This window comes from Paramisgurnus dabryanus, chromosome 16 (genome assembly GCF_030506205.2).
Source record: "Paramisgurnus dabryanus chromosome 16, PD_genome_1.1, whole genome shotgun sequence".
Taxonomy (NCBI): Eukaryota; Metazoa; Chordata; class Actinopteri; order Cypriniformes; family Cobitidae; genus Paramisgurnus; species Paramisgurnus dabryanus.
In genome coordinates this window covers 16,057,857-16,071,830 of record NC_133352.1, presented here as the reverse complement: position 1 = coordinate 16,071,830, position 13,974 = coordinate 16,057,857, and the positions used below count along the sequence as shown (strand labels likewise).

The following is a 13,974-nucleotide window of genomic DNA, read 5'->3' as shown; positions in this document are numbered from 1 at the left end:
ATCCATTCAGCTGATCTCCGTCTGGCGCTAGCACTTGTAGCATAGCTTAGCACAATCCATTGAATCTGATTAGACCATTAGCATCATGCTAAAAAACAACCAAAGAGTTTCGATATTTTTCCTATTTAAAACTTGACTGTTCGGTAGTTCCATCGTGTACTCAGACCGACGCAGTTACTTTTAATAGCAGGGGACTATTTTATATTGCCATGGCACGGCAGCAAAGTCCTCGATTATTACGCCAAAATGAGAGTATAGTTCCTAACCATATCGGCCTAGAAAATCGCAACTTTTAATTTTATATGTCGGTCTTAGTACACGATGTAACTACAGAAGAGTCAAGTTTTAAATAGGAAAAATATCAAAACTCTTTGGTTATTTTTAGCATGATGCTAATGGTCTAATCAGTTTCAATGGATTATGCTAAGCTATGCTAAACGTGGTAGCGCCAGACCCAAAGATCAGCTGAATGGATTCCAAAATGGTAAAAATCAAATGTTAAACACTAGGGGAGCTGGAAAATTAGCCTATTTTCAAAAAAAGCGCAGTGTCTCTTTAACATTTGGAGAAATGGCCATGTTTGAGTAAAAGAAGGTACTTCTAAAACAAAAAGTAAAAAAACCTCGCCAAAACTCATAGCGAAGAAATGCAGTGCTATAAAAACAAACAAAAAAAACATAAAGAAATGGTCAGCAAAAATAATCCCAAGCAGAACTCACTACAGTATATAAAGAGTAATGGCTGTGGTTCAACATTCACATGAGCTGAAGGTGTGTGCTGTTGCGTCCGGCACTGTTGCGTGTGATAATCTCTTGAATCGAGATGTAGGTCCCTGCCACGAAACCCACCAGACCAATGACGCTGATTCCCACATCTTTGGCCATTACCAATGGAGTCATGCCTTCATTATGAAAGGTGATGATTTGAAGCAAAGGTGGAAAGATGAGGGCCAAAGCGCTGCTGCTCACAGATCCCACCAGCGAGATCACGAGGTCAAGCTCTGGAATCAATATGGCAAGAGCACCTGAAAAAACGACAAAAGGAGATCATGTTTAACCATAGCATCGCTTCCAACAGGTCTTGAGAGAGACAAGGAGGTTAAAACATTTAGTAGATCTATTTGGAAAAAAGACAGAAGCATTAAAATAATTGCTGATGACTTTGTTTTATTTGGGTACGGCGGTGGCCATGCAGAGCAGTACTTTAGGGATTATTTATTTTTGTGATACATATCGCTCCCCACCAAATGTTCCTCCGTTTTTCACACCGTGCACAGCAAGAAATCAGGAGCTTTTAAATCTTCAAACCCTCACGTTGCGAATTCCTGTCAGTCACGCATTTGTGCACATACCCGCTACCTGTCACTTATTATTGCTTTTGTGGGAGCTGTTAAAACTTGTCGGCCGCACATTCCATTCTCATTTGACACGTAAAACTCTTTGAACCGTAATCTGCCACCCGTGTGTCTGGCAAATTAACGTCAAAGGACTAAAGAAGGATGACCTTTGGGAGGACGTTCCACAACCCATGTAAGAGAATAGTCTGCTGTATAATATGTTGTTTTGAGAGGCTTTTTAAGCACGAAGGAGACAACAGTCCAAGGGGACTGAGATGTAGGTCACTTTGAAGATGTGAGAGTTGTACACCAAACGGATTACAGAGCAGGGACATCCCCCTTGGGACCTAAAAGCAGAACAGGGGTTTTCAAGGTATCACAAAGTAAATGCACATTAGGACATGTGCTGGATCAATTGATGGAACTACTAACCTCGCCTCTTCCAACAAACAAAATTACAGATTCGTCCTCGGACGGTGACTCATTTGTTTCAGAGCGCTGATGATGGGAATGGGATGGGAGGTTGCACCATAGCTACACATTACAGGAATATACTTTTATAACAATCAGCTTTATTAGCATGAACACAATGCATCTGAAGAGATTTAAAATCCTACAATTAACCCGTTTCACCTTATTTTTGTTGATTTGCAGCTCTATCCTACTTTTCATTTAGACAACAAGATTTCAAGTTCCTTTCTGTGTTTTGTAATTCGTGTCCTCCTCCAGATTTCGGAGATCAAGGCCAGCGCTGTATCAGGGACAGCTGCCATCTGGGTTTTCTGTATTCAGCTGATCCAAGTTTTATGTAATTGATTCCACATCCTTTGATACACTAAATGAACCAACCTTTGTCAAACCAATGAAACCAGTTAAGATTGTTGACTGCAGGTATTTGATCAGACAGGTGATCAATTCGAATATCAAACACGCCGACAGGTACGCACGTGTGTCTCATCTATTTTATTGTTCAGCTTTGGATCACCTTGTCATATTCTGAAGTCAGCACATATCTCCACTTGAAAAGAAAAAAGGACTATGCCCTGCCAAATTGTAGAGCTTCTAGATTAATGAGGTCTGCCACTCTTTTTAAGCTGTTTTTATAAGGCCGTTCTGACAAAGCAAGGATTCGATCTGCACGCGCAGCAACTTTGACAGCTACGCTTTAAAGTAAATTGCTTCATGTATGGAAGAGCCCCGCTTTAAGACCTTCAGGGGAACTCCAGAGGTGTCAAGCAAAAAGGTGTCGAGCAACAGAGGATATAAAAGTCTTCATTAATCATATTTAACCCCGGAGCGCAAGTCTTGATGTAAGAGTATAAAGAGTCATCACATAAAATGAATACAAAGAAAATGTGCTATATGGTGATATACAGTATAGCATTATTAGGCTACGTTCACACTGCAGGGCTTAATGCTCAATTCTGATATTTTGAAAAAATTAGATTTTTTTGCAAGGCCATTCACATTTTCAATGAAATGCGACCTTATGTGATCTCCTGTGTGAATGTGAAATTACCCAGAAGTGACCCGCATGCGCAGAAGAGTACTCAACGGTCAACGACGTCACTCGTTGTTTGCGGAAGTAGCTAACATTAAACATGGATGTCAACAACAGTGTAGTCAATAGCGGAGCTCTTTTTGCAATATTAAAGTTATTTTCCCAACGGAGCCAACACAATTACAATCTTCTCGTTTTAAGAAGAAAATTAAAAAGGAGGAGAGCAAGGTTTTTGGCCATGGCGTTTTGTGGAGCCGTGTTAGCAAATTTTAATAAAATCTATGAGCTAGGGGTGGGCGGAATGACCAAACATCTATTTCACGGAATAAGTCATTTTATTTCACGGAACGGAATATTTCACAGTATACATGTTTTTCAGTTTATATTGTTTTTTTGATGATAAAAATGTACAGAAATACACCACTCACTATAGCTTTTAACTAAATGCTCACCACAGTTTTAAAATATGAGCAATTTAAAGTTAATAATGTTAAAGTGAAAATGCCCAGAAGATAACAACAGATAAGTCTTGATTATACAGAAATTGAGTTATTAATTTTGTTTTTAATTGAGTTATTAATTTTATAGACTATTGAAGCTATAGTATGGCTTCATTGTATTTTGTATTTATGCATACATTACATTAAACATATGCAATATGTAAAATGAACAGGTAAAAATATATGCAAAAACCTACAGACAGGATAAATACCTGTATATGAGAGAAGAAGCTCTAGATACTATAAATGTGACAGGTGCTATGATGTGATGATCATAAAGTTTGTTTTAAGGTCTTGACGCCCTTTAATTTCTATTAGACCTCAACATTTGCATCTCTTTCTCCTCTTTCCGATCAAATATGTTTGTATAAGCAAATGGCGCGTCAAACTACATCACAGCAGCGCACGGGTCACTGATATAAACGCGAGTTTTGTCTTAGCTTGCTTAAAGTTCAGAAAACTTTACATCTATTAGCATTATGTGCGAGAAGAACTCTTTATTTGGTGTTGCCGCAGCTCCTTGCGCTTGCCTAGAGAGACCTCTGCACGCGAGAGAACGGCCGGCTGCTGCATGAGGAGAGAGAGAGAGCGCGAGAGACAGCGCGAGAGAGCGAGCAAGACAAGAGTCTCGCTGCGTGACCCGCAGTGGATTCACTGGCACTTATTATATAAATTACACAAATAACTCATTCAATTTTTATAAGTGAACTATTTTACATGTTTCTCCGTCACACTCAGTCTAACATGCTGGAGGTCAGAGTTAGCCACGCCCACTTATTTGCATTCCGCGGTAACGGAATATACCGCCATACCGCCCAGCCCTACTATGACCTCGCTTCCCTTCCATTGACTGGTCTCAGCAGCATCGTCCCGCATGGTTGTTGTTTATCTTCTCGTTCCCGCCTGCTTCAATGCAGAATTATCACATTTGTAGTGTATCAATGATGTACGGGTCGGATACATGTGGCCTGGCCGTTCAGATGGAGGTCACATATCAAAAGATCCGACGTATCGGATTCAGGACCACATACCTACTGTAAGTGGCCTGGGTCACATTTGAAAAGATCGGATCTGTGTCGTTCAGACTGTCATGAAAAGATCAGATACAGGTCGCATAGGGGCAAAAAAAAAATCGCAATTAGGTCGTTTCAGCCTGCAGTGTGAACATAGCTTAGACCCACTTATCCTCAATAAAAGGAGTGCTGCTTGGTTGTTGTTGTATTTTTATATATATATTTTTTTTATATTTTTCGCTTGTGCCTTCTGTTTGGTTGCTTTGTGGTCCAAGTTAAAAAAGCTAATTCCCGAGTGGTTACGAAAATTTGATACCAAGATTCAGCTTGGGATTAAAGTCCAAAACTCCACATTAATGTTTTGGGTCAGAAAGAAAGTGTGTCGAAAAAATGTCTTCTCTTTAAAATCTTCTCATCTCTAATTACTAGAAAATAAGTTGGTTGGAGTTGGAGCATTGCCAGTCTAGTTTGTGTGTTTAAAGCTTTGAGAGTTTGAGCATAGTTGGGCCGCACTACTGAGATAATTCAGTCACAATGCAGTTTTCATTCAAACACACAACAAAAGTCCCTCCGCCATGTGAAGATTTCCATGGATGCGCTGTGAAAAAACTACAGATGGAAAACACTTGCGCTGAGACAAATTACCCATTATAACCCTATAAATAGTTGCTGACTGTCAGACAGTGAATGTTTAAAGTATAAAACAGAGACTTGTCAAGTTTATTGTCGAGAAATAGATGCGGTGGTCTATATTTTAGCCAAAAGCTAGATGAATATTTAATAAACAGCTGCATCTGGGTAGCATTTTATTCACGGAAATGCTCTGAATATTCCTAGATAAAAGATATCTGTAAAAAATCCTGAAAGTGTGACAAAAGCACAAAGGATGGTTTTAGCAAGTTAATCTGGCAAAGCAGGCGGGTTTTGGACACTTTTTAGCTGGTCTTAGCTAGTCAGGCTGGAAGCTTGTTGGCTGTTTTTAGCTGGTTTAAAGCGTCATGAAACACTAACCAACACTTTTTTTTAGATTTTAACAGAGTTGTTTTGCACATCATAGAAGACAATGCTATAAGATAGCGTGTTCTTATCCAATGCGGAGACGTTTCGCTTTTGTGTGTGTGTGCACGCGTGCATGTCTCCAGCCTGACCAGCTTAATCAGCTAAAAAGGTGGCCAAAACCCTACCTATTCTCATCATTTTGTGCAATTTTTCAAAAGTCATACAAGGATTACTCCAAAGTCCAATTTTATGTGCATATGATATGACGACCCTTCCCATTCACTTCGGTGAAGAGCAGGTGCGTGCAAATACCATACATCATTTGTCTTATTTTATGTATTTTTATTTATTTATTTATTTTTTATTGTCAAACCATTGTCACTTGGGTTTGGGGTTAGATTTGGGGTTTGGGTTAGAATGTCTGAAATGTAACAGAAAGTTGTTCTAATCCCAACCGACAACCAATGGGTTCCCAAAACCTCTCTTAAACCAAAATGCTACACCAGCAAAAACCAGACTGGAAAACCAGATAAACCCGACAAACAAGCTTAGGCTGGTTTTAGCTGGTCTTTTCAGTAGGGTGAGCAGCTTTTCTTGGACACAACCCAGGCCTACATCTTTTTAATGAAACCTGAAATTGTGCACAGTGACTGCAATGTGATCGATAAAGCCGTATGACTCACTGGTCACATCAGAAGTCAGACTAATGTTTGATTGTGTTGATGCACTTCAAAAACGTGAGCCAGCATTTATATAAATCACGTTGTTTGGCTCTTATCATTGCTCTATATGCATTATATACAGTATATTATGCATTCCTATTTGCACAAAAGGAACGTCCTAGTGCGAAAGAAATGTATGTCAAGGATGTCACCCATTCCCGTTAATAAATAATGAAAGAAATAAATCCGTATATATTATTGTAAGTAACAAGTCCATTGAGACTTTTTCAATAGATCCTTCCAAGCCCATTAAGAGGGCCTCTTGTTGCCAAAAAAGATTAACAATGAACTCATCTCAGACACATCAATCACAAGGAAACCATTTATTTCTCAGCAGCTTTTTAAATGAGCAACTATTAAACTGTCAGAGGGAAGGAAAAACACGAGGAGTATTTCAAAAAGCTTTCAAAATATGGACAGAAAACGTGACATAACGCCTCATTACGATGACTAGGACAGTTAGTGTCATAAACAGCATAGTATTATTAATGAAAAAGAGCACGTTTCTGTCTCACTTAAGACAAAGAAGCTAAATATTGTGGTAAAAAATGGGAAGGGAGAAGTGAATTGAAATGTAATCAAAGCACCAAAATCATGTGCAATACTGACAGGCCTGGATGTGGCATCCTATCATTACAGATGTGAATTAGATGGAAAAATTATCTTATAATTAAGAGTCCACATGTTTACAGATGAAATTTAGCATCATTGCCAAGGTATTTGGGTGATTCCTGTGAAATTAGACTTGGTGTCATGAAACATTTTGATAAAAAAAGTAAATGCTATCAAAATAATAAGCATACAGTTACAAACATGATTTCAAATGACATCATACAAACCAATTTTGTAGTTTTTTTTCCACATTTAAGGGGAAAATTTTCATTACCGCAACGTGTCCATGACTGGATTTGGGTTCTTTGACATGGTTATATTTATAATTAAAAAATCTCAAAAATAAAAAGCTTCAGTGCATGTTATACTATAAACATTTACAGTAAAGAAACATGTGGTATTTGGTGATCATTGGTAAATGTAGATACAATAATAAGGAATATAAATGTGTCCAGAGCAATTTTTTCATCCTCCACAACTATTTTCAATCATTGTTTAAGCCCTCAAGTAACTAACTTTTTTTTTTAGTTTGTTGGAAGGGACATAACTGACTGTGACACTCAAGATGGCTACCAGGTAAGCAGTTCTTATTTTTGCCTCTCCAGATAAAAGTTGAAATTTTGTTTGTCATAGTACCTAGACAACTTTTTAGTTCTCATTACTGAAACATGAATCTAAAAAAATTTAAATAATTCTAAAGGAAATATTTTTTAAATCCTCTAAAAATAATGGTTATAGTAAGTTCAGACCTTAATCTTATTTGTGCAAAAAAAAAAAAAATTATTGGCTTCAAGGGCTTTTTAAAAATTCTGATGCTGGTCACCTTCTAAATCTGGATTTTGTGAGAATCAACCATATAGCAAAGAGCTGAAAAGCAACCTCATTGGTGAGAACTACAACTTGATGTTTGTCAAATTTGACCGCATCAAACCAAAATTTGAGCATGACTCTAAATTGAAATGCAAGGCTTATTTTACTGATAAACAGTACACAACTACCTATGAAATGAATACAACTCCCAAAGACTTCCATTGAAGGTGGGATCTGAAGTGACTATCACAAAGACTCAGGAGGTGCTATTTTGACCTGGACCAGTAAGCAACCATCCCAAAACACATTGGCAACCGCAAATCAACATGATTAGGGAAACACCTTTAGAACCAAGCAGCAATGCCCATAGCAACAACCCATAACACTCAATCATCATGTGGCTAGGTGTGCACGAGCTCCACTCACATTACATTTTTCTATCTAGTTATCCTATGTAATGCCATCCTGGCTATGCTACAACTTTATTCATGATTTAGGGTACTGTATATATAACATACTGTACCTCTCTCACGAAATGTAATCTAAGTTATGACTGCTTCATAGCACAGTTCAAAGCCTCCAGTTAAGAGTGTGGGCTCACAGTTCACACTTCGAATAAGAGCAATGCGGAGAAAACCTCTGAGCATCTAAAATCAAGCTGGAAACGCTAATCCAAGAGCACTGAGACCAAGATTGGTCTTAAACTGATTGATTGGCTTTGATGTTTCCTACCTTCGTTCACAAACCAGGCAATTGCGGTGAACCAAATTAAATCATCTGAAATTGAAATAGCCATTCTCTGGGGCATTAACTCACGTGATCCTCTATAGTTTATTATCATCTGCAAAAACCAGGTCTACTACAATGTGCAGAGTACAGTAACATAATGCTGATGGCTTAAAATATTCTCTGTGGAGAATGTGCTATTTGAGAATATTTAAATAAAGATAATAATAATATACTTTGCAGGCTAGCCTGTTCCTATTATTAAACTGTTCTCTGGTATACTTGATTCTGATTGGATATTCATCGAATTCTGAATATTCTGTATATTGACTAAACTACGAAAATTTGCATTTTACCCAAGAATGCTTTGTGTAAGGGATACACTTATTACACGGCTAATTAACTCATAAGTAAAACTAAATATTGAATTTAAATATTTTATTTGCTTATTTTTATGAATGCAGACAATTGCGTGAGGAAAACCCATTTACTTTGGGTTTTAAGATAAGACAAGATGTTCAAATGTCACAAACACACTATTTAGTTTAATCATTTTTAAATATAATGTCATATATATGTTATTAAAAGAAATATTAATATTTAAGTTTTGTGTAATATTACACTGTACCTGTCAAAATGATTTGCAGCATCCGGGTACCGTGTGTTATTAGTTTTGAGCGGTTGTTATCTGGGAAAACAAAACCATTTATCTGCAAATGTCTCGACTGGCCAATCAGAATTAAGCCAGGTAATGATGTAAAATAACAAGTTAGGTAAGTAAACGGTAAGTTGGCAACACTGGCTCACACTCTCCCTGAATAAGTAAACCACACCTATTGATTAACATAGAATTTGCATACAAGTTGACTTTGAAAATGAAAACAAAAAAGAGAACATAAACTGAAAAGTAAAGGGATAACATACAGGCAATCGGTTGTTATTACAGAATCAATCCAGACAGGGTGATCCGAATCTTAAATCACCCCGGAAGGAATTTGCGATAACAACCGGCTGGCTGTACATTATAAAGCTTATTACACTTGCCACATGAGTAATTATGGACAGGAAATATTGATGTTATTAGCTTAGTTGTAAGAAAGGCAAACCTTCCCAGAAGAAGAAACATTTCCTACACTGTAAAAAAATGCAGCATGAAGTTAAAACAACTTGGTTTTGCAAGTTAATTCAACATACCATTTTGGCTTGTGAAAAGTTAACATAACATAAAATCAAGTTGAAATTGTTTAAGTTAAAGTAACATAAAAATATATGTTTTGACAAAAATGCTGCATATTTTTACGTAAAGGAGACATTTCACAAGACTTTAAGATAAATAAATGTAATACACTGAAAAAAAGGATTCATTGAATTTAATAAATTTTTTTAAGGTAAGTGGTTGCAATCAATTTATTTAAGCCACATTTAAACAAAAGTTTTATATTTTATTTTACTTTACTAATCTTTTTTGTTTAAATGTAGCTTAAATAAATTGATTGCAACCACTTACCTTAAAAAAATGGATTAAATTCAATGAATCATTTTTTTCAGTGTAATTACTTTAACTCTTTCACCGCCAGCGTTTTTTTAAAAAGTTGCCAGCCAGCGCCAGCATTTTTCATGATTTTCCCCAAAGTTTAATGTCTTCCAGAAAATTTTCTTGTTTAAATATATAAACAATATACCAAATGAAAGAACAGACCCTCTGCTTTCAAAAAAAAAAAAAAAAAAAAACGATTCATCCTACCTTCAGTGATTCTTTTGTAATCAGCTTTGGAATATGGGTAAGTTTCTGCAAAAACACCACATTTTGAGCAAAAAGCAGAGATAATTAAATTTTTGTGATGGACTTTTCATAGGGATCCCATTCAGAGCGATCTTTAAAACAGACACGGACATGCAGCCACTTGCCATAGGGCAATACTTCCTGGTTTAAAAAGTTGCGGAAGGGTGGTTTAAAAAGAATATGAATCACTGCATGTCCGTGTCTGTTTTAAAGATCGCTCTGAATGCGATCCCTATGAAAAGTCCGTCACAAAAATTTAATTATCTCAGCTTTTTGCTCAAAATGTGGTGTTTTTGCAGAAACTTACCCATATTGCAAAGCTGATTACAAAAGAATCACTGAAGGTAGGATGAATCGTTTTTTTTTTTTTTTTAGCGGTATTGCAGGAAGACGGAAAATCTCGTCATTGGCAGGGAAGCGTTTCTCTTGATTGACGAGATATCTTGTCAATGGCGGCAAAAGAGTTAATAAATAAAGTTAAATAAATCTTTGGTGTCCCCAGGGTAGGGTTGTGAAAATTAATCGTGCAAATGCGCGTTGTCTGACGAGTGTTGGTTTTTAAAAAGCATATTATAAACGACTCAAACTTATAGTGATTTTAGATTGATAAAGACCTCCTACTGATCACAGATCCGTAAAAACACAGAATCGGATCCTTGTGATTCATATTCGATTTCAAATAGGTATTTTTAATTGGGAACGTGATGCATCGATGCACAGCCCTACCCCAGAGTATGTATGTTAAGTTTAAGCTCAAAATACCATATAAATAATTTATTATAGCATGTTAAAATTTCCACTTTGTAGATGCGAGCAAAAATTTCCCATTTTGGGTGTGTCCTTTTAAATGCAAATGAGCTGATCTTTGTACTAAATGGCAGTGTTATAGTTGATTAGTGAAGATTATCCTCTTCTGACATCACAGGGGGAGCTAAATTTCAATTACCTATTTCACATGCTTCCAGAGATTGGTTGATCAAAGCTAAGTTACTGGGTTGTTATTTTTCATATTTTCTAGATTGATAAAAAAGTGAAAACTTTTCGTGTGATCATTTGCAAATACAACCATTTAAATATAATCCCATTTGTTATATATTATTATTATGCATATTTTTAAACAGAGAATAAATTTAACTCCACATATCAAGATGACTCACAGTGCCCGTATGTTATCAGTTTCAGGTGGTTGTTATCTGAGATTATTACACGGCTCTCTGGAATGCTTGATTCTGATTGGTCAGTTGAGACATTTGCAGGTTCGTTCTTTTCGAATAATAACCGCTCCAAAATAATAACGCATAGCCGGTACTACTTTTACGAGTAAGATCGCTCCGCGCCAATAAAGATTACTGTTTGTTTGGCGCCATCTTGTGACAAACACTGGACAACCACGACAAGACACAGAGAGCTTACTGAGACTGAACTTGACAAAATAGAGCATGACAGCTACGAAGCCAACACACAAAAAAATACAGAATGGGCATTAAAACTTCTCAAAGACTGGCTAAAAGAGAAAAAATGGAGACAAGTATGAAGCAGAGGATCTTAATAAGGTATTACGATCATTTTATGCATCTGTGCAAAGTTTCGCGGAAGGATAAAAAATGTTAATTTAAAACAAATATGCCAATAAAATGTTTCAAATTCATATTCATGTCCAGTTTTTTTTCTTATGTGGCAAGTAGCCGTGTAATAAGCGGGATAATGTAGAGTCAGCCGGTAGTTATCGGGAAATAAGCCCCTTCAGTGTGATACAAGACCCTCCGCTTCGCGTCGGGTCCTGATCACACTGTCGGGGCTTATTTCCCGATAACTACCGGCTGCCTCTACATTATCCCTTACATAACAATATTCGGAATGTTGTCATTGACCAATCAGAATCAATCATTCCAAAGCATGCTGTAACAAATAAACAATATTACCTGGCAAAGTAATTGTTTTTGTAAAATGAATAATAATACATTCATTTCACATTTTATGCATTTTGTTATGATGATCAAGAACAAAGCTTAACCATGATAAAATCTCTGTAACCCCTGGTCTCTATTGACATACTGCTTTAGAACAAAGCGCGTGTATATAGTAAAGGTCAAAATTAACAAACTATAAGAAGGTCTCTTAAAACAGTCAAAGGCCAAATAGTCACGTGAAAAACGAGAGCAGCATCACGTGAGTCACGAAAGCAGTTTTTAAGACCTTCACTCTTTACAGCGTGGCATTTTCAGAGACCTTTGGAGCCGGGCGGTTCAAGTGTCTACTTTTGTCTTCGACAGGAAAGAAAGAATCAGGTTTGCAGCTTCCCTGGGGCTACCGGAGGTCAGTTTCTGGCTTCGGAGGTAAAGCAGATGAGCGCGGCGCAGTCAGAATGCCCTGGTGCTCGAGTGTCAGCGTGCCGTCTGTGATAGCAGTGCATTCCCAGAAAAAGTAAAGGACCAGAGGGGGCTCACGCACTGTCCATTCCACTTTCCATTAAGAGTGCGCACGCACGCACTCACGCTGTTGGAAATTTAGTCATGCCGCCCTCTTCTCTTCCCAGCTTTGATGCACTCGCCTGTGAAGCTGATTTCAAGTAGGTACTTCACTGTGAGAATGCAGCCTTTTCAGAAGCACAAATGGTTTGATTTTGAGTATTAACTTCAAGTTTCTACACATCGCGCACTAATTTCTGAGGCTTTCTTCAGGGAAAATTGTTTTCTGATTCCTAAATGAACCTTGCAGATGAAGGGAAGCTTTTGTATTTAAGTCACCCAAACATTAACCAGAGGCAGGGGATTGTTTGCAAGTATGAAACACCGACAGCTCTTTCACTTCAATAAATCAAAGCGAAAACACCCAAAAATATGACACTGAAGGAATTAAATTTTTTTAAATTGAAAGTAGTAACCACAATCATTAACCAAAGGAAAGTTTTTCCTTTAAAAAGAGGAAGTTTAAGAGGACTGGCACATACATTTTAACAAAACCAATAGCTTTTAGTCTATGTACATTAATTGCGGTGTACTATGATTTGCTGCTTGTTATAGCAGGTGGAAGGCAACATTACTGTATTGGGCATTGCATACACCTATGAGTGCATCAATTTTTTTTGTTTTAATATATATCTACTATAATTAAATTACTAACTTTAAGAAGCATGCTGGCCTCGAGGACATCAACTGACATGAACTAAAAGGAACAAAACAATTTTGTTTTCATTGAGTAATGTTAAAAGGCTGGCTGAACGACAGCTCAAAGAAGTCAATGAAAGGCTGTCATTCAGCGTAGCATCATTTGTACAGCGTTACAGGTACAGGATGCTTTTGTTCAGAGTTTTACAGTTGTCATATGTATGATGTGTGCTAATCTCTTGCTAGTGGAAGGAAATATTACATAATAATAACAGCTATGAATCAACAGAGCACATATTTTACACAATAAAACTTGTGGGCGCCTGCCACGAACCTGTCAAGACTAGATCAATTTGATAGCTTGACATAATACAAGATTGCATGCGCAAGGCACGCAAATGTGCGTGCGCAGACACACGTACTGTACATATGCATGTTTACAACCTAAATAGAGACATACCAAAGACTTATATTATTTAAGCTACTGTAATTACTATAGACTTGCCTTAAGCCCGGAATACACTGCAGGATTTTTGCCCTCCTATGAGATCATTATCTTATCACACTGTGCGACATGGATCGTTTAAACTCGGGTACAACAAGCATGTAGACTGTACGATGACATGGACGCTTCGGCGACAACGTCAACGTCACCAGCATGCGCTAGTGGTAAACAAATACCTGTACGCAGGTCATAGCAGCAAACACACTGTGCGTTGATCATGCTGAATTTATGACACGGTCAAAAAACTATCGTAGGCTATCTCTGGATGCAAGACTGGAAAAACTGCAGTTTTTGAACCTCTCTCACTGTACGACATAGGACCACCGATGAAAAGCCACGATCACAGAAATCACGACGATA

The 13,974-nt window shown here is 37.4% G+C and overlaps 1 protein-coding gene across 1 annotated transcript in view; it reads right to left on the bottom strand.

The window, feature by feature from the left end:
* Positions 1-451: 451 nt before the first annotated feature.
* The window catches only part of slc36a1 (solute carrier family 36 member 1), a 36,107-nt gene continuing 22,584 nt past the window's right edge, over positions 452-13,974 (bottom strand). Inside the window, exon 12 of the mRNA XM_065271576.2 lies at positions 452-1,024. Within this exon, the coding sequence (XP_065127648.1) occupies positions 756-1,024 (269 nt within the window). The 3' untranslated portion in view covers positions 452-755. The remainder of the gene's footprint in view (positions 1,025-13,974) is intronic.